This window comes from Populus trichocarpa, unplaced genomic scaffold, assembly GCF_000002775.5.
Source record: "Populus trichocarpa isolate Nisqually-1 unplaced genomic scaffold, P.trichocarpa_v4.1 scaffold_104, whole genome shotgun sequence".
NCBI lineage: Eukaryota > Viridiplantae > Streptophyta > Magnoliopsida > Malpighiales > Salicaceae > Populus > Populus trichocarpa.
The window spans coordinates 80161-107751 of record NW_026291142.1 but is presented as its reverse complement, the minus strand read 5'-3'; the positions used below and the strand labels follow the sequence as shown (position 1 = coordinate 107751).

The 27591-nt window shown below is 38.0% G+C and overlaps 3 protein-coding genes and 1 long non-coding RNA gene across 4 annotated transcripts; all 4 read right to left on the bottom strand.

The window, feature by feature from the left end:
- Positions 1 to 148: 148 nt before the first annotated feature.
- LOC18097253 (G-type lectin S-receptor-like serine/threonine-protein kinase LECRK2) lies at positions 149 to 8448 on the bottom strand. Its single transcript, XM_006386020.3, has 2 exons — positions 6329 to 8448; positions 149 to 806 (listed from the first exon to the last, which is right to left on the bottom strand). Exons 1-2 carry the CDS (start codon positions 8139 to 8141, stop codon positions 214 to 216), a joined length of 2406 nt encoding a protein of 801 aa, XP_006386082.2. The 5' UTR covers positions 8142 to 8448; the 3' UTR covers positions 149 to 213.
- A 326-nt stretch (positions 8449 to 8774) lies between these two features.
- LOC18097252 (G-type lectin S-receptor-like serine/threonine-protein kinase RLK1) lies at positions 8775 to 10021 on the bottom strand. The gene has a single exon (XM_024592691.2). It carries the CDS (start codon positions 9758 to 9760, stop codon positions 9356 to 9358), a length of 405 nt encoding a protein of 134 aa, XP_024448459.1. The 5' UTR covers positions 9761 to 10021; the 3' UTR covers positions 8775 to 9355.
- Positions 10022 to 18048: 8027 nt separating this feature from the next.
- LOC127904855 (uncharacterized) lies at positions 18049 to 19964 on the bottom strand. The gene is made up of 3 exons (XR_008058285.1): positions 19700 to 19964; positions 18807 to 18888; positions 18049 to 18213 (listed from the first exon to the last, which is right to left on the bottom strand). It is a non-coding gene; the product is annotated as an uncharacterized LOC127904855 (long non-coding RNA).
- A 1079-nt stretch (positions 19965 to 21043) lies between these two features.
- LOC18097251 (G-type lectin S-receptor-like serine/threonine-protein kinase LECRK4) lies at positions 21044 to 22579 on the bottom strand. The gene is made up of 2 exons (XM_024592685.2): positions 22413 to 22579; positions 21044 to 22359 (listed from the first exon to the last, which is right to left on the bottom strand). Exons 1-2 carry the CDS (start codon positions 22577 to 22579, stop codon positions 21267 to 21269), a joined length of 1260 nt encoding a protein of 419 aa, XP_024448453.1. The 3' UTR covers positions 21044 to 21266.
- Between the last annotated feature and the right edge of the window lie 5012 nt (positions 22580 to 27591).

Sequence of the window (27591 nt, the reverse complement as noted above, 5' to 3'; positions counted from 1 at the left end):
AAACCACAGTTCTTGGAAAGTAGGACATGCATCGAATACAGCGTTACTTATGTACAGAGCTGCCTTTTGTAGTAGCAGGCAAAACAGAAATGACAAGCACTAATAATCTTGAAGTGAAGAACTTATGGTGGACAAGACACTGGTGAAGAAGCCAATAATCAAGAAAAGGTTACTAGTGAAAGATAATAGGGCTGGCAACGCTACAAAGCTGATTTAACTTGCTGCGTAAAGAAGGCATGGACATGGTGGAACAGGCACTTCGACTACTCCTTCAAGCATCTGTGTAACTTTCCTCATGGTGGGTCGGAGAGATGGATCTTCCTGAATACACCAGAAAGCAATCATCAGAAACCTCTCTAGCTTTTCTATGTCATCTAAGGCTCCGGTATCAGATCCAACGAGGGCATCCAATGTCCCTTCACGATAACAGTCATATGCCCAGTCTGTTAAAATTGCCTGTTCTTCTATGGTTGCTTTGCTCTCCACATTTCTTCTGCAACAAATGATCTCTAGCAGAAGTACACCATAGCTATACACATCCACCTTCACAGTGACGGGAAAGTTCCTGAACCATTCAGTTGCAACATACCCTTTTGTCCCTCTGATGGCAGTACGGGCTTGGCTCTGATCCAGCAACAAGAGCTTTGCCAAACCAAAGTCAGATATCCTTGCGTTGCAATATTCATCCAGAAGTATATTCTGGGGTTTGATATCACAATGGATAATCTGATTGCTGCACTCTTCATGCAAGTACAAAAGTCCTCTTGCAACTCCAAAGGCAATTTGGATTCTTTTCTTCCAACCAGGTTTTGCATCTTGAAAAATAGAACTTGATAGACTTCCAGTGCTCATGAACTCATACATTAATGAGTATTACAGTTGGAAGAAAAATTGAGTCTCCAACTATCCACGTATCAAATGAATAAATTAATGAAGTAAAAGTAATTAAAGCTTTAGAAAATTGTAAATCTCAACGGTCTAGTTTTCCAATATTAACGTGAAGAAAGGGGTGTTCAAAAAACAGAAATTATTAGAAATATGTCACGACCCGATTCCCGGATCCATGATCAGTACACTGACAAGGTTCCCCTCCAAGATTAATTCCATACATATTCGAACCCAAACTTACATACAAACTTATCCTTCAAATAAGTCAATCAGAGTTCAAAGCAGCAGTAACAACAAAACTAACTTTATAATATAATTCGATTGTCTTAATACAAGAGTTCATATAAATTCATAGTTTTGGAGCACTAACTAGACATAAAGGAAAATGTATAAATTACAACCAAAAGAGCAGGTTCTGAAGGTCCAACAAAAGTGACCTGCTATCAAGCTATAAGCCTGAAAATGATAAATAATAAGAGGGTGAGTTCAACAACTCAGTGAGTAGATAACGTTCAATATACACACACGAGGTAATATAACAATGAGAATATATTTACAATTATGGCTTTAGGTTCTTATATGAAGGTTTCTCAAATAGGCCATAACAAGAAGATCATATGGTAAAGCTCGTCAGAAAATCAAAATGCAATGAGCATGAGGCTCCGTACTGTGGGATGATCAGTCCACACAGGTTGGTGACTCCCCCGACCAACTAGGGTTCAGATACGATGTGCACAAAGACTAACACTACCCTGTTAGCATGGGTATTCTGACTGACATACCATAAGTTCATAATCATAATCAAACAGACATATTCATATCTCAAGACTCAACTCATGACATCAATCAAATGAGGAGCTATCAATTCAGAAGTCAATTCAAAATATATACCGGTTCATATCAAGAATTCAGATTCAATAATTGATCATGCTTTATCATAACAAGGATAATAATCAACATATATATTATCAAGAAGCATGATCCAATTCATATTAACAAATCAAATATTTATAATATTTTTCATGCATATGGAAAATTATCCACTCACCTGACTTAAAAGCAAACAGAAGTCAAAAGCAAATACTGAAGAAAATCCTACTGACGTCCCGCCGGTAGAATATCAGGATTATCTGAATACAAAGAAGACATATTCAAGAACGACTCGAAAGAACATATAACCTATTTAATATACCTAACTAAGACTATATTTCATAACCCTATATGTTTTTGAACTAACTAGTCAATTTTCTCAAAAACCCAAAATTAAACGGTTATCCCGAAATCTAATCCATAAGAAAACAAATAATAAAATTGGTAATAATTCACTAAATAACCCTTAATTATTCATCAAACCAATCTGAAAAAGCTAATATTACAGATAGGGACCAATCTGTAATTTATAATATTTTTAAGGGTCAAATTGTAACTTTTGTCAAATTGAAGGACCAAACTAAAAATCTCATAAATCCATGACTATACTGAAATTCTGACCATAATTAATCCTCAATTCTGTGCAGAATATCTCATTATGCTCCAGGGACCATTGGAAGTTTTTCAAAATTTTAGGGTCAAATTGTAATTTTTGTCAAATTGGAGGACCAAATCGAAAGTGTTAATATATCATAACTATACAGGAATTCTGCCCATAATTCATCTTTTATTCTGTTCAGAATCTCGGAATATGCTCCAGGGACCAATCTGTAATTTTCCAAAGTTTGGGGACTAAATTGTAATTTTCACAAATTGAGGGACCAAACCGAAAATTTATCATCTTCAACCTCCAACCCAGAATTTTCACAGAAAACCTACTGTTCTTTCCAAATTTCTAACTCAAAATTCACCATTTACATAAATCATAACTCAAATCATCATCTTTACCTACAATCTCTCAAAATCAACTAAACAATCCATTACCCACAACAATCAACCCCATAACATTCAAATAAATTCATCAATCAAACCCAAAACACAATCTTCAAAACCCTAACATTTATCAAAACTGAAATTAAAGTTCAAAGAACACATTTATACATTTATAAACCTAAATCTTACATTTAAACTTATTTTCTTCAACTCCTTTCTATTTTCCTTTTTAATTTCCCTCTTTTCTCTTCTTTCCCCCTTCTCTCCTGCCGATCCTCACACTAAAATTTCAAATCCCTTTTTCTTTTTTTTTTTACGTTCTATTTATATTTATCATCTCTTTATTCAATTACTACAATACTCCTCATTTAATTATACTTACTTTTTAAGCCTCCAAGAGCTTTATTACCTTTTCCTATCTCTTTTAATTCGAAACATTACACAATAAGTCTTGGAGCGTTACTAATGCCATTGGAATAAACGGTGTGGCTTGTTTCAATGGTCACAATTACTAATGGAATTGATCAGGAGTTTCCCTTTGACCACTTCAACTATAAAGGCTTCACTGTTTCTCTTGATTTAGGATTGCGTGTGCTACAAATTTTCCTCATTGAAAATATCTAAAATCCTGGTCTTTTGGAGAAAATCCAACTAGAACTTGGAGAAAGAAATGCAAAAATGAAGTGTTTTCATACTCAATATCGTTAAATAACTGGTTCCTAAAAAGTTATATATTCTGGTCCTTTTCATGAAATTCTAATAAATTTCAGAGAAAGTAGAACTCGAGAAAAATAACTTTTCATAGTAACAGTTGTTAAACAATAAATTCAAAAGCTAAAGCAAATTAATAATAATTTAATTAATAAAATTTTGATATCACATCAAATAATTAGTTTGATCAAAGAATTTAAGATATTAATAATAATTTAAGATATAATTTATATTATTTTATAATAAATATTACTAATGAAATTAATCAGAAGCTTCCTTTTCTCTTGACCACTTCAATTACATAGTTTTAACTTTTTTTTTTAATTAAAAATCTCTAAAATCCTAAAAAGTTAGATACAAAATTTACCGTTTTAACTAGTATTCAATCCATAGAATGACTCCTCTGTTTTTTTTTTTTTTTTAAAAAAAAAACAAGATATAATAGATTCTTCAAGTTATTTACAAAATTTACCGTTTTAACTAGTATTCAATCCATAGAATGATTCCTCTGTTTATTTTTTATTTTTTAAAAACAAGATATAATGGACTCTTCAAGTTCATCACAATCCTCAATTAACACTGATCCTAACAGTCTATATGGTCTTCAATGTTCAGATTTTCAATCAAGAGTTTTTTGTGATTCTGATTGGGCTAGCTAGCCATGAAGATTCTTCTTTTCTACAGCTGTTAAGGCTTTTCTTGTCTCATTTTTTATATTTTAAAAACCATTTAAGGTCAGAAACTTAAATCATTAGGTTGTGTTAAGAATGATTACAACTCCTGGCCGCTAAATGATTTGATGAGATTTACTCTCATAATATATTATTAATTTTTCTTGCATGAGAACTGATTTACGATGATTAAATTTTGGAAAATTTTTTAATGGGACCTTGATACAGACAACATCTGTGATTCAAAATTGAGAAATCATGTCTACATTGCCACCCACAGAGGCAAAATAGACCTGCAATGGGACCTGCTTGATAGAACTTGGAATTTGTCAAGCTTACTTTTCATGCAGCAGAAGCAGGTCAGCATTAAATGCACAGTAGTGATTAGAATAGTAAGAGAAGGTGGAATGCACTTGAGATGGCTAAAGCACTATTTTAAAATTTGAATTGACTTCGAACAGGCCAGGTTTCAACAAAAATAAAAAGAAAATTGCAAACTAGGCATTTCTGATCTTACCGGGTTACAAGGAGCTAGCCTCGTATAAATCTATGGCTATATATAGAACTTTCTATCAAAATCTGAATACTGTATATGAAAAGTATAGCGTGTTGATACGCAGAAATATTGAATCATTTTACTTTTAAGTGTACGGAGTCCAAGCTACTGGAAAAACTATTGGAATGATTTTGGAAACTTGTCCAAGTAGGACGTAAGACTGGTTTTTTGTTCATCTTTTACTTTGAACCATACAGTGGTATTTAATTCAACGGAGATCACCAAACCAGCCTAGCATGAGTTCATACGTCAAGAAAGTGACCTCCCCTTACAACTGCAAGAAAAAATAAATTCCTTGTAAAAATAAATTCTGCAGAATCTAAAGACATCATTTATTTGATGCTAAAAAGTAATATAAAATTATTTTTGAAGTCTAATTTAATAGTTTAAATTTTTAATAAATTAGGCATGCTACTTTCCTGTCTTTCTATGCTGAACAATGCTGAAAACAGCTGCAACAGCATCCAGCAACCTTAAAAGTCAGTGCTTGCTTCACATGGTCTGCAGTAACTAATTGTTGGACATATTCATTATTAAGTTTCTTTAAAGTGAATTAACCTCCTAAAATGAACTTAATAGATAGAATTAGAGACCAGTAATTGCTTCTTCACAACAATATGTATCCAACCTGCTGCGACAGATCTTATAACCAGCCTCAAGCACACCACAACGTTGCCTTTGCTCTTTTTTTTAAGTCTGATGAATAATTAAGGAAGGTACTTATGGCATGTATGAAGAATATGATCTTATAGAATGCAAGAGAATGACACACCAGATTTATATGATCTTGCAAGGAGAAGTGTAAAGCAAAACTATAACAGCTATAACTATCAAACCACAGTTCTTGAAAAGTAGGACATGCATCGAATACAGCGTTACTTACGTACAGAGCTGCCTTTTGTAGTAGCAGGCAAAACAGAAACGACAAGCACTAATAATCTTAAAGTGAAGAACTTATGGTGGACAAGACACTGGTGAAGAAGCCAATAATCAAGAAAAGGTTACTAGTGAAAGATAATAGGGCTGGCAACGCTACACAAGCTGCTTTAACTTGCTGCGTAAAGAAGGCATGGACATGGTGGAACAGGCACTTCGACTACTCCTTCAAGCATCTGTGTAACTTTCCTCATGGTGGGTCGGAGAGATGGATCTTCCTGAATACACCAGAAAGCAATCATCAGAAACCTCTCTAGCTTTTCTATGTCATCTAAGGCTCCGGTATCAGATCCAACGAGGGCATCCAATGTCCCTTCACGATAACAGTCATATGCCCAGTCTGTTAAAATTGCCTGTTCTTCTATGGTTGCTTTGCTATCCACATTTCTTCTGCAACAAATGATCTCTAGCAGAAGTACACCATAGCTATACACATCCACCTTCACAGTGACGGGCAAGTTCCTGAACCATTCAGGTGCAACATACCCTTTTGTCCCTCTGATGGCTGTATGGGTCTGGCTCTGATCCAGCAACAAGAGCTTTGCCAAACCAAAGTCAGATATCCTTGCATTGTAATATTCATCCAGAAGTATATTCTGGGGCTTGATGTCACAATGGATAATCTGATTGCTGCACTCTTCATGCAAGTACAAAAGTCCTCTTGCAACTCCAAAGGCAATTTGGATTCTTATCTTCCAACCAGGTTTTGCATCTTGAAAAATAAAACTCGATAGACTTCCATTGCTCATGAACTCATACACCAACAACCGCTGATCTCCTTCTTCGCAGAATCCCAGCAACCGAACCAGATTCTTGTGATGGGTCTGGCCGATCACATTTACCTCCGTCTTGAATTCCCTCACTCTATCTTCTGCCACATTATTTAGCTTCTTCACAGCCACAACAATGCTAGACCCTATATGCACCACCCCTTTGTAAACAACTCCAAATGCTCCTCTTCCCAACTCTTCCTTGAACCCCTCTGTTGCTTCTGCAAGCTCTTGGTAAGTAAAACACCGCAAATTTGTTTCGACAGCACCGTCTTTCTGAGGAATTCTCTTTGTTCTCCTGCGGTAGATGAAAAAAAAACACATAAAAATTGCACAAACCAACAAAAAGTTCACAAACACAGAGCAGCCCAAAAACACAGATCCCACCAGGATCAAACCGTCTCTGTCTTTTTTGTTGTTAGGGAAATAAGGACTTCGTGGATTGACATTACTTCTCCTAACTTTGAGAAGAGCTTTCCCATCAAGATTAGTTTGTACTCTTCCATTCGAGAGTGGCAGCTTCTTCTTCCAACACATATCACCAGATCTGAAAATAGCGACAGCACACATACAATCATTCAAGCAAGACTGTCTGCACTTTTCTTCAGTGAAAGGCTTCAAGAGAGCGTAGTCAGATGTTGGCCAATCTGTATTTGTAAGTTCTTCAAAATCGTACAAATCTTCCACAGGAGCCACCTCATCTTCTTCACAGCTTTGTGTGTAGTTTGGTCTGCAACTTCCATACTGATCACTTGGATCGAGTAACGAGTATCCTCCAGGGCATTCGCAGATTGGTCTTCGATCTGAATTCAGCCTGCAGACACTGTTGAACCCACAGGTTCCACTGCCAGAACTAACAAAACTTGCTTGGCAAATATTATCTGGTTGAGACCAAATTGGTGTCCACCTTTCATTGCCAGTAGATGCTTTTGGGTGATAATACTGGGTGAAAAGTCCGTCAAAGTTGAGAGTTGCTCTGCGATAGAAGTCTCCAGTGGAGGCAGTCACTCTCTGTGTTAGAGAGAATATTTGGTCATTCTCCCTCAATATATACAGGTATCCTGACTCATTAAAGACCACTTGATAGCCAGGACTCGATGAATCCAACCCACCATCGGTACCACTTTTATAATAAGGTTCATTAGTATAATCACTAGGCAGGTTTATTGTTGCTAGCTCAAGATTCCCGTCATCTGTAAGTTTAAGCTGGAACCTTCCCATAGAAAAGTTGTTTTCTGATTGGCGAGAAGAAAGGGTCATCCCCCTGTCCAAGACTTGTGAAGGCAGTAAAGTGTCAGCAGGATTCTTGAAACTCTCCCACAGCTTATCAGAAACACGATCTTGAAGCACGAAGTTGCCTTTGTCAGTCATGGCACCGTAGGCAACAACACCAATGATTGTCTCGGATCTCCACAACTCTCTGCCTTGAGGGTCAGTAAGTGAAATCCCGCGATTGGCAGTCAGCACTGCCTTGGACCCTGTTGGTGCAGGTTTATCTCCATTTGCATACCACACTATGGTTTTTTCTGGTATTTTATCGTACCATATGGCAAGCAAGAAGAGATATTTGTTGCCATACAGTGGATGAAAACCAAAGGCAAAGTCACCAGAAGGTGAGAGCCATGAGGTGTTTTCAGAAGTGGAAAGGGAAGCACCCACAGTTATATTACCACCAGTTTGAGAAACAGCAAAAGGAGGTAGCATAATGAGCAAGGAAAACGAAAGATGAAGAATAGGAAAGGCCATTGCAAAATATGATGACTCCAAACTATGAGGCAAACGAAGTTCAAGGCACGGTCATTAAATAACCTATGGGAAAGAGAAGGGTGGAGCCTGAAGCCAAACACAAGTCTTCTTGGGCCTTTTCTTGGCAATGGTATTTTCTCTGAATTTTCATGAATTACAGACTAGAGTATGTTCATGGTATACCATAGCAAGACTTTCAACCCTACATAAATGGTAGAAGTTACCTGTCAATATACTTGGTTATAATCCTTATAGTCTCTCAAGAGTTGGGTCTGAGTCGCGGATTTCTCTGTCTATTTTGAATCAAGACAAATGCTGATAAGTGATATAGAAGATTTTTATCAAAGTGGTTACCAGATATTCCAACTATGTACCGTCTTGGAAAATCTTTCCCGGAATTTAACCCAGGTTGAGGTTCATTTTGTGAAAATATCATTAGTAATATGGAGTGATGTTACGATCCTAGTCTACTGCTGGGGAAGTCTGGGTGAAGATATGGTTTACTTACTAGTCTTTTGTTATCATTTACTTGGTCTTTTGTTTGAAATAGTAAATAATGTTGTTGTTGCTAATTCCTTACAAGCAGGAGTCAAAATAACTAGTTTGTTAAGTAACAAACTATAAGTACAAATAGGAGTAAACTGAGGAAGTAACTCCTCTGATTTTCTGTATTTAAATCCTTTTTTTAAATGAAATGATATCAAATTCAAACATTCAAGAAAACACCACTGTCTTTTGGAGGCCAAGTTACCCTCGAAGTAGCTTATATTCTCTTATCTCTATTTAGTTGCTTGCTCAAGCTAAGGTTTAATAACAGTGGTATCAGAGCCAAGCTTCCTCTGCCATTTTCATCAACAACCTTAAAACCCAAGACCCCTCCCCTTCTTATATATATGGCTAACGAAGACGCCCCGGGAACTCGTTTTAATGTCTTATCTGAAACAGTTTCCAAGCAAGGTTCAATGCTGCAACAAATCAACACCCATGTGACTGATATTCAACAACAAATTACAGCCCTTACCTTATCCATTGAAAAGCTCACCAAAGAACCAAAATCTGTGAGAGAAGAACACAGTGTTGGACCTTCAATAAGGCATTCACTAGCTTCTAATTCTAGCGGGTTACTGACAAAGGGGCTAAAGATTGATCTCTTCAAATATGATGGCACTGAAGACCCCTCTGGCTGGACTTTACTAGCTGATCAATACTTCCTATTACATCAGATCCCTCCAGCCCAACGTCTCCTTTATGCTTCGTTCCACTTGAAGGCTACCAGATGACCATATTAGGTTGCCTTGAGGATCAGTAAGCACCAGCCCACTATCACCCCTCAGCTCGACCTTAGACTCCCTTGGTGCAGGATTATCTCCATTTGCATACCAAACTATGGTCTTCTCAGGAATCTTGGCATACCAAATAGACAGCAAGAAATGATCCTTGTATTCCAAGGGCTGAAATCCAAAAGCAAATTCTCCAGAGGAAGAAAGCCATGAAGGAGCATCATCAGTTGCAGTGATAAATGCACCCACGGGCATACTTCCATTAGTTTGAGCAACAGCCATAAGCTGTAACAGTACCATCGTTACTAGGAACATCAAAGTAAAAATAGCAGTAGCCATTCCTAGGATCTTTGAACTCACATACTTGTAACAAAGGATTAAAGAACATATTTAAGCACAAAAATGGTCCATCACAAGGGCAAGCCAGAGTTTTCAAGTCAAACTAAAGTATTAGGAAACCAATTTTCTTGCTTCCAGACCACAAATTTCATTCAAGGTTTGGACACAAAGACTTTTCAAATCCCAACAGCTGCATTCCAGAAGTCTTTGCCCTTACAAGGAGGCAATGTTACATATGGTGGACCAAGTCCATGTTATTGTAGTTATTGAAATGGTAAATTTCGATGAAAAAAAGGTAGAATATTGAACAAGAACCACATAATTATTGGTGTTTGAAACGGTGGAAGTCATTTATTCAACAGAGGCTTGGGACCAGGGCAATAATTGAATGGATCCAAAGACTTAAAAATTGCAAAATGGGCCCTGCCCTTTATCAAGTCTTGACAACCAAACAAAGACTTGCATGTGATGCATGACATCTGTTTGCTTTCAAGCCATCCTGAATCACTCTCTTTGACTAGAAACATTTAGTAATAAAAAAAAAAATTCAGTAATAATAATTTGATATAATAAAAAATTAATAATTTTTTTTATAAATTATTTTTAGTTTATGAATTTTCTTTTTATTTTTAATTCATTAATTAAATATTAGATTCATTAATCAAATATCAATAAATATTAAATATTAAAAAAAAATTATTAATAATAAATATATTTTACATCAATAAAATTAATATTATATATAATTAACTGATTCACTACAAGTATATTTACTAACAAATCAGTGATAGGTCTTTCATGATTATTTACAAAACTTATTCAATATTAACATATAACCACTAACCAATGAGGAATTGGTTTAGTAAAAGCTTAAAAAAATCAATGGAAATCAAGTACTCAATCTTCTTTTTGTATACCAAAGTACTAACATGGCCTGGCACGGCCAATTCCAAGCAGTGGCAAGGTGCAGTACCACTCTTCTTGACGAAAACGATAATGTTTATGATTTTTTATTCTTTAAAAAAAATTGTCACGACCCGAATCCCGGATCCATGACCGGCACATAGGCAAGGTTCCCCTCCAAGGTTCCATACCTATGCGAACCCAAACTTACACACAAACTTATCCTAACTCAATCAGAGTTCAACGCAGCATTAACAACAAAATCAACTTCATAATATAATTGAATTGTCTTAATACAAGAGTTAATATAATTCATAGTTTTGGAGCACTAACTTGACATAAAAGGAAGGTACAAATTACAACCAAAAAGCAGGTTCTGAAGGTCCAACAAAATGACCTGCTATCAAGCTATAAGCCTGAAAAGGATAAATAATGAGATGGTGAGTTCAACAACTCAGTGAGTAGATAACGTTCAATATACACACACGAGGTAATAAAACAATGAGAAATATATATACAAGTATGGCTCTAGGTTCTTATAGAAAGGTTTCTCAAATAGGCCATAACAAGAAGATCAAATGGTAAAGTTCGTCAGAAAATCAAAATGCAATGAGCATGAGGCTCCGTACTGTGGGATGATCAGTCCACACAGGTTGGTGACTCCCCCGACCAACTAGGGTTCAGATACGATGTGCACAAAGACTAACACTACCCTGTTAGCATGGGTATTCTGACTGACATACCATAGGTTCATAATCATAATCAAACAGACATATTCATATCTCAAGGCTCAACTCATGACATCAATCAAATGAGGAGCTATCAATTCAGAATTCAATTCAAAATATATACTGGTTCATATCAAGAATTCGGATTCAACAATTGATCATGCTTTATCATAACAAGGATAATAATCAACATATATATTATCAAGAAGCATGATTCAATTCATAATAACAAATCAAATATTTATACTATTTCTCATGCATATGGAAAATTATCCACTCACCTGACTCAAAAGCAAACAGAAGCCAAAAGCAGACACCGAAGAAAATCCTACTGACGTCCTGTCGGTAGAATATCAGGATTATCTGAATACAAAGGAGACATATTCAAGAACGACTCAAAAGAACATTTAACCTATTTAATAAACTTAACTAATAAAATTGGCAATAATTCACTAAATAACCCTTAATTATTCATCAAACTAATCTGAAAAGGCTAATATTACAGCTAGGGACCAATCTGTAATTTATCCTATTTTAAGGGTCAAATTGCAATTTTTGTCCAATTGGAGGACCAAACTGAAATTTATCATAAATCCATGAATATACTGAAATTCTGACCATAATTAGTCCTCATTTCTGTCCAGATCATCTCATTATACTCCAAGGACCATTCTGGAATTTTACCAAATTTTTAGGGTTAAATTGTAATTTTTGTCAAATTGAAGGACTAAATTGAAAGTGTTAAATTCTCTTATCTATACAGTAATTCTGTCCATAATTCATATGTTATTCTGTTCAGAATCTCGGAATATGCTCCAGGGACCAATCTGCAAATTTTCCAAAGTTTGGGGACTAAACTGTAATTTTCCAAAATTGAGGGACCAAACCGAAATTTTGTCATCTTCAACCTCCAACCCAGAATTTTTAACAGAAACCTACTGTTCTCTCCAAATTCCTAACACAATTTCACCATTCAAACAAAATCATAACTCAAAATCATCATCTTTCAATTCAATCTCTCAAAATCATCCAAATAATCAAATACCCATAACAATTAACTCTATAACATTCAAATTAACTCATCAATCAAACCCAAAACACAAATTTCATAACCCTAACATTTATCAAAATCGAAATTAAAGCTTAATTAACATATATTTATACATAATCTTACCTTTTTACTTATTTCCTCCAACTCCTTTCTATTTCCTTTCTAATTTCCCTCTTTTCTCTTCTTCTTCTTCTTTCTCCTTTCTCTCTCACGGTTTACTCTTTCAATTTTTCAGATCCCTCTTCTCTTTTTTTTTTCATTTTTTTACTTCCTATTTATATATATCATCTCTTTATACAATTACTACAATACCCCTCATTTAATTATACCCACTCTTTAAGCCACCAAGGGCTTTGTTGTATTTTCCTAACTCTTTATATTCAAAACATTACAATCTCCCCACCTTATAAAAGTTTCGTCCTCGAAACTTAATAGAAAAGATTGAATACTTACCGAGATTATCGAAAAGATGAGGGTACTCCTCACGCATCTTATCCTCGAGCTCCCATGTCGCTTCCTCACGTGAATGACCTTTCCATTTCACTTTTACTGAAGCTATATCCTTTGACCTAAGCTTCCTCACTTGTTGGTCGACTATAGCTTCTGTTTGCACCTCATAAACCATATCATCCCTCAATTCAATGGGATAAACCTCTAATACATGCGATGGATCTGACATATACTTTCTTAGCATTGAAACATGAAATACCGGATGAATAGCGGACAAGTTTGGTGGTAATGCTAACCTATAAGCAACTGCCCCAACTCTCTCCAGAATCTCATACGGTCCAATGAACCGAGGACTCAACTTGCCTTTCTTCCCAAACCTGAATACTCCTTTTGTCGGTGATACTTTTAAGAACACACAGTCACCCACTGAAAACTCTAAGTCACGCCTTCTTTTATCTGCGTAACTCTTTTGTCTGCTCTGAGCTGTTTGAAGCTTATTTCTAATTACCTCTATCTTCTCTGAGGTAATCTGAATCAACTCTGGTCCCATTAGCCTCTTCTCACCAACCTCAAACCAACAAACCGGTGATCTACACTTCCGACCATACAAAGCCTCATAAGGTGCCATCTCTATGCTAGTCTGATAACTGTTGTTGTAAGCAAATTCCACTAATGGTAGGAACTTACTCCAACCAACTCCAAAATCCATGACACAAGCCCTTAGCATATCCTCCAAGATCTGAATAGTCCTCTCAGATTGACCATCTGTCTGAGGGTGAAAAGCTGTACTCAACTGCACTTTAGTACCCATAGCTTCTTGGAATTTCACCCAAAACCGCGATGTAAACTGTGGACCTCTATCAGACACTATCGAGATTGGCACTCCATGCAACCGTACAATCTCACTAATAAATAATTCTGCCAACTTTGCATATCCATAAGTAATCCTAACTGGCAGAAAATGGGCTGATTTTGTCAACCTGTCAACAATCACCCATATTGAATCATAACCCTCCTGACTCCTAGGCAATCCTGTCACAAAGTCCATTGTGATCCTTTCCCACTTCCATTCTGGAATCAACAATGGTTGCAACAATCCAGGAGGTTTCTGGTGTTCACCCTTTACCCTCTGACAGGTCAAACACCTAGAAACAAAGTCTGCTACATCAGCCTTCATCCTATTCCACCAATAACACACCTTAAGGTCTTTATACATCTTGGTGGAACCTGGATGCACTGTGTAAACTGTCTGATGTGCCTCTACCATCAATTCTCTCCTCAGATCATCTACATCAGGTACACAAAGCCTATCCTTATATCTCAGCACATCATCATCACCTATCACAAAACCTGCAGCCTTACCCTGCTCAACCTCATTTCTAATCCTGAGTAGTGAATCATCTTTCTTCTGAGCTGCTTTTATCTTATCAAACAAATCTGACTTAACCTGAAAATGAGCAATCATTGCTCCAGCTTCACTAAGATCAAATCTGACTCCTTCATCCACCAACTCATGCAGCTCTCTAATCAGAGGTCTTCGTACCTCCTGAATATGAGCTAAGCTCCCTGATGATTTTCTACTCAAAGCATCGGCAACTACATTTGCCTTACCCGGGTGGTAATGTATGGTACAATCATAATCCTTCAGCAATTCCATCCATCTCCTCTGCCTCAGGTTTAGATCCCTCTGCTGAAAGATGTATTTCAAACTCTTGTGATCTGTGAAGATCTCACAAGTTTCACCATACAAGTAGTGCCTCCAAATCTTCAAGGCAAAAATTACAGCCGTCATCTCTAAATCATGTGTAGGATAGTTCTGTTCATGCTTCTTCAGCTGCCGTGAAGCATAGGCAATAACCTTGCCATGCTGCATTAGAACACATCCTAACCCCACTCTCGAAGCATCACAATACACTGTGTAACCACCAGAACCTGATGGTACTGCTAGAACAGGCGCTGTAGTCAATCTCTCTTTCAACTCCAAGAAACTTTTCTCACAAGCTTCAGACCACTGAAACTTAACATTTTTCTGCGTTAACTTAGTCAATGGTGCAGAAATCCGAGAAAAGTTCTCCACAAACCTCCGATAATAGCCGGCCAAACCTAAGAAACTTCTAATCTCTGTCGCCGAAGTAGGCCTAAGCCACTGCTTAACTGCTTCAATCTTTTGAGGATCAACCTCAATCCCATTCCTTGACACTACATGCCCAAGAAATGCTACACTCTCCAACCAAAACTCACTCTTTGAGAACTTGCCATACAGCTGATGGTCTCGCAGAGTTTGAAGCACCATTCTCAAGTGCTGCTCATGCTCCTCTCTAGACCTCGAATACACCAAAATATCATCAATAAAAACTATCACAAATTGATCAATAAACTGGCCAAACACTCTATTCATCAAATCCATAAAAGCTGCTGGTGCATTCGTCAACCCAAAAGACATCACTAAGAACTCATAATGACCATACCGAGTTCTAAAAGCTGTCTTCAAAATGTCTGACTCCCTAATCCTCAACTGATGATACCCAGATCGAAGATCGATCTTAGAAAAGAATTGAGCTCCCTGCAACTGGTCAAACAAATCATCAATGCGAGGGAGTGGGTATCTATTTCGAACAGTCACCCGATTCAGTTGCCTATAATCTATACACAACCTCAATGACCCATCTTTCTTCTTCACAAACAACACTGGGGCTCCCCAAGGGGACACACTTGGTCGGATGAACTTTTTATCTAACAAATCCTGCAGTTGCTCCTTTAGCTCCCTCAATTCTGCTGGCGCCATTCTATATGGTGCCATTGATATTGGTTCGGTACCCGGAACCAAATCAATACAAAACTCAATCTCCCTATACGGAGGCAATCCAGGTAAGTCATCGGGAAAGACATCAATAAACTCCCTAACTATAGGGACTTGGTCTAACTGGGAAACTTCTTTCTCTACATCCATTATATATGCTAGGTAGCACTGTACCCCTTTTCTGGCCATTTTCCTCGAGATAGCCGACAACATAATTGATGGAGACCCAATCTTATCTCCTTGAAATACCAACCCAACTTCTTCATCTAGATCAAATATTATTTTCTTACCCCAACAATTTACCGAAGCCCTATGCTTTGCCAACCAATCCATTCCCAAAATCACATCAAAATCAACCATATCTAAGACATTTAAGTCTCCCATAAAATTTTTATCTCCAATCTCTATTTCACAATCCAGATACACATACTTCACTAATATTAATTCATCTAAGGGAGTGGAGACTGAAATGGGGGATTTTAACAAGGTTGGTTGTTTATCTAACCTCATGGCAAAATATGGGGACATAAATGAATGGGTTGCACCCGTATCAAACAACACTTTTGCTTCAAAAGAGCAAACAGGAAGAATACCTGAAACAACTGTGTTGGATGCCTGAGCATCCTGCTGAGTCAAGGCAAAAACTCTAGCATGCCCCTGACCCTGCTGTATCTGACCTCTATCACCTGCACCCCGGCCTCTCTGACCACGGCCACCAAAACCTCTACCCCCATGAGCCACAGACTGGCTCGTCGATGGTGCCTGAATAGGATGTTGGACTGAAGCAGATAACCCTGAAGCTGACAACTGTCTCCTCGGGCACTCTCTGATCTTATGACCTATCTGGCCACAACTAAAACAAGCCCCGGTCCTTCTGTAGCACTCTGCACTAGTATGACTTCCTCCACAGTGCTGACATGAAGAACTATCACTAGGTGTAATAAATGAACTACGAGGTGCAGTTTGAACTAAACTCTGAGTACCACTACTGCCACTCTGACCGCCTGAGCCACTAACTGACGGTCTCTGTCTAAACCTCCTCTGAACCCATGAGCCCTGACGGCCGCTTCGTCCCCTAGACGGACCTGCACTTAATCCCTGTTGCCTAAAAGACTGACCCTCTTCTCTAGGCCTCTTAGACTGGCTCTAATTCTCGCGCCTCTATCAACCTGGCGCTATCAACAGCTGAGGAGTATGATGGAAACACCTGTGACACCATCACCATATACATAGAGGATTTGAGTCCTCTAATAAACCTCTTCACCCTCCACTCCTCAGTGGGTAGAAGATGCTCTGCATACCTAGACAGCTGAGTAAACTTCAGATCATACTCATCCACTGTCATGCTCCCCTGAGATAGCCTCTCAAACTCATAAAGTCGAGCATCCCTGACGCTCTGAGGGAGAAACCTGTCTAAGAACATGGAGCTAAACTCCTTCCATGTCCACTGAGCCTCTACTGGTCTTGCTCTTTTCCTAGACTCAAACCAAGAGATTGCCACATCTCCTTCCAACCTGAACGATGCCAAACTCACAGCTCGGTGGTCTGTACATCCCAAAGCTTCACACCGTCGCCAAATATCATCTAAGAACCTCTGAGGATCCTCTGAACTATCCATCCCAGTAAAAATAGGAGGTGCCAACTTCATGAAGTCATTCAACGGCACATTAACTCCCTGAACAGTGTGGGATGTCGAGGGTACATCTCTATCCCTCCTTCTATCTCTCTCCATAGAAAACTCTATCCAGGTCCGCACAACCTGGCTAAGTTGCTGAAACTCTGTAACAGGTTCAGGGTCAGCTACCCCCACACCTGTTTCATCAACAATATCTTCCTCTTCTATCTCCTGAGGCTCTTCCTCCACTGGTGGAGGTACCTCCTCAACATGTTGAGGCACGGGTGCACCGCGCCTCCTTCTCTGCCTTGCAGTTCTCAACCGCCCAATAGGGACATCATCCTGATCATCCTCTACTCTAACAGTATCAGCTATTCGTCTATTCCTCGACATTTCCTAAAATAAAAGTGAGAGCACTCAAGTCATGCTAGAACAATAGCATGATAATTATCATAGAATTATAGGAAAACATATCTATCACAAGGAAGAAGACATGCTTAATGAGAATTCGGAATTTCAAAGGCAACAAACAAGACAACACGGATCCTAATGCTCCACTTATTACGAATTTAATTATTTTATTGTTTCTTTAACCTAAAGCTCTGATACCAAGTTTGTCACGACCCGAATCCCGGATCCATGACCGGCACATAGGCAAGGTTCCCCTCCAAGGTTCCATACCTATGCGAACCCAAACTTACACACAAACTTATCCTAACTCAATCAGAGTTCAACGCAGCATTAACAACAAAATCAACTTCATAATATAATTGAATTGTCTTAATACAAGAGTTAATATAATTCATAGTTTTGGAGCACTAACTTGACATAAAAGGAAGGTACAAATTACAACCAAAAAGCAGGTTCTGAAGGTCCAACAAAATGACCTGCTATCAAGCTATAAGCCTGAAAAGGATAAATAATGAGATGGTGAGTTCAACAACTCAGTGAGTAGATAACGTTCAATATACACACACGAGGTAATAAAACAATGAGAAATATATATACAAGTATGGCTCTAGGTTCTTATAGAAAGGTTTCTCAAATAGGCCATAACAAGAAGATCAAATGGTAAAGTTCGTCAGAAAATCAAAATGCAATGAGCATGAGGCTCCGTACTGTGGGATGATCAGTCCACACAGGTTGGTGACTCCCCCGACCAACTAGGGTTCAGATACGATGTGCACAAAGACTAACACTACCCTGTTAGCATGGGTATTCTGACTGACATACCATAGGTTCATAATCATAATCAAACAGACATATTCATATCTCAAGGCTCAACTCATGACATCAATCAAATGAGGAGCTATCAATTCAGAATTCAATTCAAAATATATACTGGTTCATATCAAGAATTCGGATTCAACAATTGATCATGCTTTATCATAACAAGGATAATAATCAACATATATATTATCAAGAAGCATGATTCAATTCATAATAACAAATCAAATATTTATACTATTTCTCATGCATATGGAAAATTATCCACTCACCTGACTCAAAAGCAAACAGAAGCCAAAAGCAGACACCGAAGAAAATCCTACTGACGTCCTGTCGGTAGAATATCAGGATTATCTGAATACAAAGGAGACATATTCAAGAACGACTCAAAAGAACATTTAACCTATTTAATAAACTTAACTAATAAAATTGGCAATAATTCACTAAATAACCCTTAATTATTCATCAAACTAATCTGAAAAGGCTAATATTACAGCTAGGGACCAATCTGTAATTTATCCTATTTTAAGGGTCAAATTGCAATTTTTGTCCAATTGGAGGACCAAACTGAAATTTATCATAAATCCATGAATATACTGAAATTCTGACCATAATTAGTCCTCATTTCTGTCCAGATCATCTCATTATACTCCAAGGACCATTCTGGAATTTTACCAAATTTTTAGGGTTAAATTGTAATTTTTGTCAAATTGAAGGACTAAATTGAAAGTGTTAAATTCTCTTATCTATACAGTAATTCTGTCCATAATTCATATGTTATTCTGTTCAGAATCTCGGAATATGCTCCAGGGACCAATCTGCAAATTTTCCAAAGTTTGGGGACTAAACTGTAATTTTCCAAAATTGAGGGACCAAACCGAAATTTTGTCATCTTCAACCTCCAACCCAGAATTTTTAACAGAAACCTACTGTTCTCTCCAAATTCCTAACACAATTTCACCATTCAAACAAAATCATAACTCAAAATCATCATCTTTCAATTCAATCTCTCAAAATCATCCAAATAATCAAATACCCATAACAATTAACTCTATAACATTCAAATTAACTCATCAATCAAACCCAAAACACAAATTTCATAACCCTAACATTTATCAAAATCGAAATTAAAGCTTAATTAACATATATTTATACATAATCTTACCTTTTTACTTATTTCCTCCAACTCCTTTCTATTTCCTTTCTAATTTCCCTCTTTTCTCTTCTTCTTCTTCTTTCTCCTTTCTCTCTCACGGTTTACTCTTTCAATTTTTCAGATCCCTCTTCTCTTTTTTTTTTCATTTTTTTACTTCCTATTTATATATATCATCTCTTTATACAATTACTACAATACCCCTCATTTAATTATACCCACTCTTTAAGCCACCAAGGGCTTTGTTGTATTTTCCTAACTCTTTATATTCAAAACATTACAAAAATGGAGAGAAAAAAGGCAAATATATCATCACAAGAGAGTCAGTGGATTTTTTCACTATATTAGCATCTCTACTTCAAATCTAATACAAAGCTTCAAAACAAAAATGTCTTCTTCTGAATGTTCATCGCATGGAATATATTGCTATTATGTTTATAGATTTGATAGACATGATAAATCCTTAGAAAAAAGCTTGTATGTTTCAAACTTTTAAACTTAATTAGAAGATGTTATTTTAATTTTTTTCTAGTTAATTTCATGTGTTAATTAGTTTTTTTTACTTAGCTTTAGTTTTTTTTTTTTTTTTGTTAGGTTTATTTTTATCTCTTTATAAGTAGTTGATGTGTTGTTTTTTTTATTAGATTATTGAATTCAAAGACTTTTCAGAATATATGAAAGTTTTTTTATTAATTTCTCTGTAGTTTCGTTAATCCTGGCAGAGAATTAAAATGGCACTGCAGGCTCGAGACATTAAAAAAAAAAAAGGTGGGCTCTCTTGTGTGTGTGTGTGTGTGTGTGTTCGCATGCAGGCAAATACCATATTTTGCAACGAGCAAGACTGCCCTCTCTGTCAACAAAACATTCAACAGAATCTTGACAATCTTACCTCCAACTCACTTGCATGAGAGCATCCTTACTGGCCAACGAAAAACAGCAACATAGGGTATAACTAGAGGGAGGTGCACATGGTGACAGATTTTATATTTTGAAAATCTGCGACCTTGAAGATTTAACACCTAAGTGATAACTATGCGTCTAGCTGTCGAATTTCTTTCTTTGTTGTCTCCGTAGTGTGAGTAGGCAACAATGTATCAGTAGGTTTGCTGAAACTCTTTGCCTCGAGGATCAGCAACCACCAGCCCACGATTTTCATAATAATTTTCTTCAAAATGCTTTGTGTTCTTCCGAAAACAGGAGGGAAATGGTCCTCGATTTACAATCAGGAAGTGGTAAAAATCGAGCACTAATCTTGAGGAAAACCATACTAATGATTGTAAATTCTATTAATCCGTGATGATGTTCTTCTGAGAAAATGAGAAGTCATTTTAAACTTACAATCAGAGAGCAGCAAAATTTGAGAAATAATCTTGACGAAATCCATATAACTGTAATAAACACTCAGCTGTGGACAAGATGAAAAGCTCCTTGAAGAAAACTATAATGTTTTGCACTTCTATCACGTAGAATTGGATGAGAAATGAATATACTGGCAACAGATGAATCATTAGATGAGTATGGATACAACCAGAGTCAGAAAAATCATAACTAGTTGAAATTAAGGCAGTTACTGTTGTTTTCAGGAGCAGCTAATTTCACTGAACGGGAACGGATTCGGTGGAGCAGGCACTTCAACAACTCCTTCAAGCATCTGTGTCACCTTCCTCATGGTGGGTCTAAGAGATGGCACCTCTTGAATGCACCAAATTGCAACCTTCATAGCCCTCTCTAGTGTTGATACGTCATTCATGGCCTCCATGTCATCTTCAATCAAAGCGTCAAGCGTTCCGTGCCTATAGCAGTCATAAGCCCAGTCGATCAATATAGCTCCAGTTCCACTGATCTCCAGATCTACACTTCTCCGACAACAGATGATCTCTAGCAGCAAGACACCAAAGCTATAGACATCAACCTTCACAGTGACTGGTGTGTTCCTAAACCATTCAGGAGCAACATATCCTTTTGTTCCTCGAATGGCAGTTTTGGTTTGGCTCTGATTAATCGCCAAAAGTTTTGCCAATCCAAAATCTGATATCCGAGCATTGTAGTAGTCATCAATAAGAATGTTCTGCGGCTTTATGTCACAGTGAATGATTTGGGTGCTACATTCTTCGTGTAGGTACAAGAGTCCTCTTGCAATGCCGAAGGCAATCTGAGTTCTTTGCTTCCAACTAGGCCTTAAGCTTCCAAAAAGAAAATCGGCTAGAGTGCCATTACTCAAGAACTCATACACCAACAAACGATGCTGCCCCTCGTCACAAAATCCTAACAATCGGACCAAATTCTTGTGATGCGTCTGACCGATCACAGTCACTTCGGTTTTGAATTCCTTCTCGCCATGTTCAACCACGCCATCTAACTTCTTCACAGCAATAAAATTAGTAAAACCTGTTTTTATCGCACCCTTGTAAACACCACCAAAAGCTCCTCTCCCCAGTTCATCCTTGAAGCCTTCTGTAGCTTCTGTGAGCTCTTTGTATGTAAATGAACGCAAGTTTGACTCCACATTGTTTTCTTCTCGAACATTTGCTACTTTGTTGCGGTAAATGAAGGAAGAACAGAAACATAATGTACTGATCAATATAAAGTTGACAAATACAGAGCTAACCAAGAGCACTATTCCTGTGATGACCTTAATGTCGTCCCTTTCCGATACCACACTATGGTTTTTTCTGGTATTTTATCGTACCATATGGCAAGCAAGAAGCGATATTTGTTGCCATACAGTGGATGAAAACCAAAGGCAAAGTCACCAGAAGGTGAGAGCCATGAGGTGTTTTCAGAAGTGGAAAGGGAAGCACCCACAGTTATATTACCACCAGTTTGAGAAACAGCAAAAGGAGGTAGCATAATGAGCAAGGAAAACGAAAGATGAAGAATAGGAAAGGCCATTGCAAAATATGATGACTCCAAACTATGAGGCAAACGAAGTTCAAGGCACGGTCATTAAATAACCTATGGGAAAGAGAAGGGTGGAGCCTGAAGCCAAACACAAGTCTTCTTGGGCCTTTTCTTGGCAATGGTATTTTCTCTGAATTTTCATGAATTACAGACTAGAGTATGTTCATGGTATACCATAGCAAGACTTTCAACCCTACATAAATGGTAGAAGTTACCTGTCAATATACTTGGTTATAATCCTTATAGTCTCTCAAGAGTTGGGTCTGAGTCGCGGATTTCTCTGTCTATTTTGAATCAAGACAAATGCTGATAAGTGATATAGAAGATTTTTATCAAAGTGGTTACCAGATATTCCAACTATGTACCGTCTTGGAAAATCTTTCCCGGAATTTAACCCAGGTTGAGGTTCATTTTGTGAAAATATCATTAGTAATATGGAGTGATGTTACGATCCTAGTCTACTGCTGGGGAAGTCTGGGTGAAGATATGGTTTACTTACTAGTCTTTTGTTATCATTTACTTGGTCTTTTGTTTGAAATAGTAAATAATGTTGTTGTTGCTAATTCCTTACAAGCAGGAGTCAAAATAACTAGTTTGTTAAGTAACAAACTATAAGTACAAATAGGAGTAAACTGAGGAAGTAACTCCTCTGATTTTCTGTATTTAAATCCTTTTTTTAAATGAAATGATATCAAATTCAAACATTCAAGAAAACACCACTGTCTTTTGGAGGCCAAGTTACCCTCGAAGTAGCTTATATTCTCTTATCTCTATTTAGTTGCTTGCTCAAGCTAAGGTTTAATAACAGTGGTATCAGAGCCAAGCTTCCTCTGCCATTTTCATCAACAACCTTAAAACCCAAGACCCCTCCCCTTCTTATATATATGGCTAACGAAGACGCCCCGGGAACTCGTTTTAATGTCTTATCTGAAACAGTTTCCAAGCAAGGTTCAATGCTGCAACAAATCAACACCCATGTGACTGATATTCAACAACAAATTACAGCCCTTACCTTATCCATTGAAAAGCTCACCAAAGAACCAAAATCTGTGAGAGAAGAACACAGTGTTGGACCTTCAATAAGGCATTCACTAGCTTCTAATTCTAGCGGGTTACTGACAAAGGGGCTAAAGATTGATCTCTTCAAATATGATGGCACTGAAGACCCCTCTGGCTGGACTTTACTAGCTGATCAATACTTCCTATTACATCAGATCCCTCCAGCCCAACGTCTCCTTTATGCTTCGTTCCACTTGAAGGGAGCAACACTCCAATATTACAAATATTTGCAACATGCAGGTGAGCTTAATGATTGGGTGTCGTTTATTCAAGCTCTTGAAAAACGGTTTGGACCTACAGAATATGAGGATCCAGAGGGAGAACTGTCAAAACTTCGTCAAACTTCCACAGTTGCAGCTTACCAAAGTCAGTTTGAGAATTTGGCTCAACGAATCGATGGTCTTCTTGATAGATTTCTCACACGCACTTTCATTAGTGGTCTCAAAGATGACATCAAGACAAATGTAAACTCATTCCGCCCTACTTCTTTAAAAGATGCAATAGGTCTCGCTCGTCTCCAGGAGAAGAGTTCCTCAGGAGATCGTAGAAATTTTCCAAGACCCCAAGCACCCACCCAGACAGTTTCAGACCTAAAGGTGAAAAAGATATCTTTTGAAGAGATGAAGGAGCACCGGGAAAAAGGATTGTGCTACAATTGTGACGAGAAATTCAGACCTGGCCACAAATGTAAATCTCTTACTCTCTTCCTTATTGATGGAAATGATTATTGTGATGAAGATATGGACTGCTCTCCTGATAGCAATGCTATTCAACATCCAGAGATATCTCTTCATGCCATTGCAGGTGCTACGAACCCCGAGACTATGCGTGTCACTGGTTATTATCACAATAAGCCTCTTTACATACTACTGGACTCTGGCTCTACTCATAACTTCTTGGATCCTTCAGTTGCATCAAAGCTCAATCTTCCTATATCTTGTAAGACCTCCTTTGATGTCATGGTGGCTAATGGAGATCGCTTATATAGTGAGGGACAATGTCAAAATATATTTATTGCCATCCAAGGAGTTCCAGTTACCTCAGATTTTTACCTCCTTTCCCTCGGGGGATATGATGCTGTTTTGGGTGCACATTGGCTCCAGACCCTTGGTCCCATTTTATGGGATTTCTCCAAACTGACCATGGAATTTTGTTACCAAGGGAAAACATATAGGCTGGCTGGTATACCTACAAAGGAGCTGTCCGTCCTCTCATGTCACAAATTGGAGAAACTTTTTCGGGTCCGACCACCAAGTCTGATTCTAGATGTTTCACAGATTTATGCCATCGACAACGTTTATCAAGTTCCACCCACCATCCAGGCAGTCATTGATAATTTTTCTGATATGTTTTGTCCATCATCAGGTTTGCCTTCTACTCGGTATCATGATCATCGCATTATACTTCCTCCAGGCACATCACCTACTAATGTTCGACCCTACCGGTACCTGATGCTTTAGAAGGCTGAAATTGAACGCATGGTCAAAGAGATGCTCCATGAGGGAATCATTCATCCAAATCGCAGCCCATTCTCATCTCCTGTCTTGTTAGTTCGCAAACATGATGGCACTTGGCGATTATGTGTTGATTATCGTGCTTTAAACGCTGTCACAGTCAAGGATCGGTTTCGTATACCTGTGGTTGATGAGCTTCTTGATGAGCCTCATGGGGCAACCATCTTCTCCAAATTAGACCTGAGATCAGGTTTCCACCAAATCAGGATAGCCGACGAAGACATTCCTAAAACTGCATTTAGGACCCATGACGGCCATTACGAGTTCCTTGTTATGCCTTTCGGCCTCACAAACACACCATCAACTTTTCAAAGCCTTATGAATGAAATATTTTGTCCATTTTTAAGACAATTCATTCTGGTCTTCTTCAACGATATCCTGGTTTACAGCTGTTCGGAGGAAGATCATGTCATTCATCTTCAGAAAACTTTGGAGATCCTTCGTCTTCATAAACTGCATGCGAAGTTGTCTAAATGCCGTTTTGGGTGCTGTGAAATTGATTATTTGGGACATGTGATTTCTGCTAACGGTGTTGCTGTTGATCAGAAGAAGATTGAATCGATCCTTCAATGGCCTTTTCCATCTTCACTGAAATCCTTGCGTGGATTCCTTGGCCTCACTGGATATTACAAAAAGTTTGTGCACGGTTATGGGCAGATTGCAAGACCTCTTATAGACATGCTCAAGAAGGGGGCTTTTCAATGGACTCCTACATCTGAATCAGCTTTCAAAGAACTTAAAATGGCTATGACTAGCCCACCAGTTCTAGCACTTCCTGATTTCTCAAAAAATTTTGTGATCGAGTGTGATGCATCGGGAAGTGGCATTGGTGCAGTCCTAATGCAATCAGGATGTCCCTTGGCCTATTTTAGCTAAGCCTTGCATGGTAAAAATCTCCAACTCTCTACTTATGAAAAAGAGCTGCTTGCACTCACCCTTGTTGTTCAGTGATGGCGTCCTTATTTGCTTGGCAGCAGTTTTATAGTTCGAACTAATCATCATAGCCTGAAATATTTGCTTGAGCAAAGGGTGGGAACTCCTTCTCAACAACGTTGGTTGTCCAAGCTTTTGGGATACGACTATATTGTCGAATATCGCAAGGGCTCACTAAATGTGGTAGCAGATGCACTCTCCAGGCGTGATCCCGATGTTGGTATACATTCAATCTCTCAGCTGGAACCAAGTTGGATTGAGGCAATTGATAATATGGCTCATACTGATCCAGATATCATTGGCAAGCTACAGTCTTATACAAATGGCCAGCTTGATCAATCCAAATTTTCTGTTCACAATGGCAGGGTGTTCTATAAGGGAAAATTATACATTGGGGCAGATTCATCTTTTCGCAACCTGATCTTAAAAGAGCTTCATTCCAGTCCAGTTGGGGGTCATTCTGGTTTCCTTCAGACACTACAAAGAATTCGACAAAACTTCTACTGGCCTAACATGCGCTCATTTATAAAATAGTATATCCAGGAGTGTGAAACTTATCAACGCAACAAGTCAGAAAATGTTCATCCTGCAGGTCTTTTGCAGCCACTTCCGGTTCCACACCAGATTTGGGAAGATATATCGATGGATTTTATCGATGGATTACCCAAATCCAGCGGTAAAAATGTCATTTTTGTTGTCGTGGACCGCTTGTCCAAATATGCTCACTTCATCGCAATGTCTCATCCATATACAGCCTCATCTATTGCACAAGCCTTCTTTGATAACGTATTTAAATTCCATGGCATGCCTAAAACCATCGTAAGTGATCATGATCGTGTTTTTCTTAGTGACTTTTGGCAGCAGTTATTCAAGTTACAAGGGACAAGTCTCCATTTCAGCTCTTCTTATCACCCTCAAACGGACGGCCAAACAGAAGTAATCAATAGGTGTCTTCAGACTTATCTTCGGTGTTTTGTTAGCCTTCGGCCTAAAGATTGGATGCAATTCCTCACATTGGCAGAGTATTGGCATAATACTAACGTGAACTCTTCTACTGGCTATACTCCTTTTGAAGCAGTTTATGGATGCAAGCCTCCAAAGTTAGTTTCATATATTGACCAATCATCTTCTTTACCTCAACTGGATGAACTACTAAGAACTCGTTCATCTATTCTTCAATTGTTGCGACAGAATCTAAGTGAAGCTCAAAACCGTATGAAGACTTTTGCTGATAGGAAGCGCACTGAACGTGAATTCGAGGTTGGTGATTATGTTTACTTACGCCTGCAGCCGTATCGCCAATGCTCAGTTGCAACATGAAAATCTCTCAAGCTTTCACCATGATATTATGGTCCGTTTCAGATCAAAGAAAAGATTGGGGCAGTGGCTTACAAGCTAAATTTGCCTTCATCTGCAAAAATCCATAATGTTTTCCATGTATCCCAACTAAAGAGGAAATTAGGTACTGCAGACGTATCACAAATTTTCCTTCCAGAT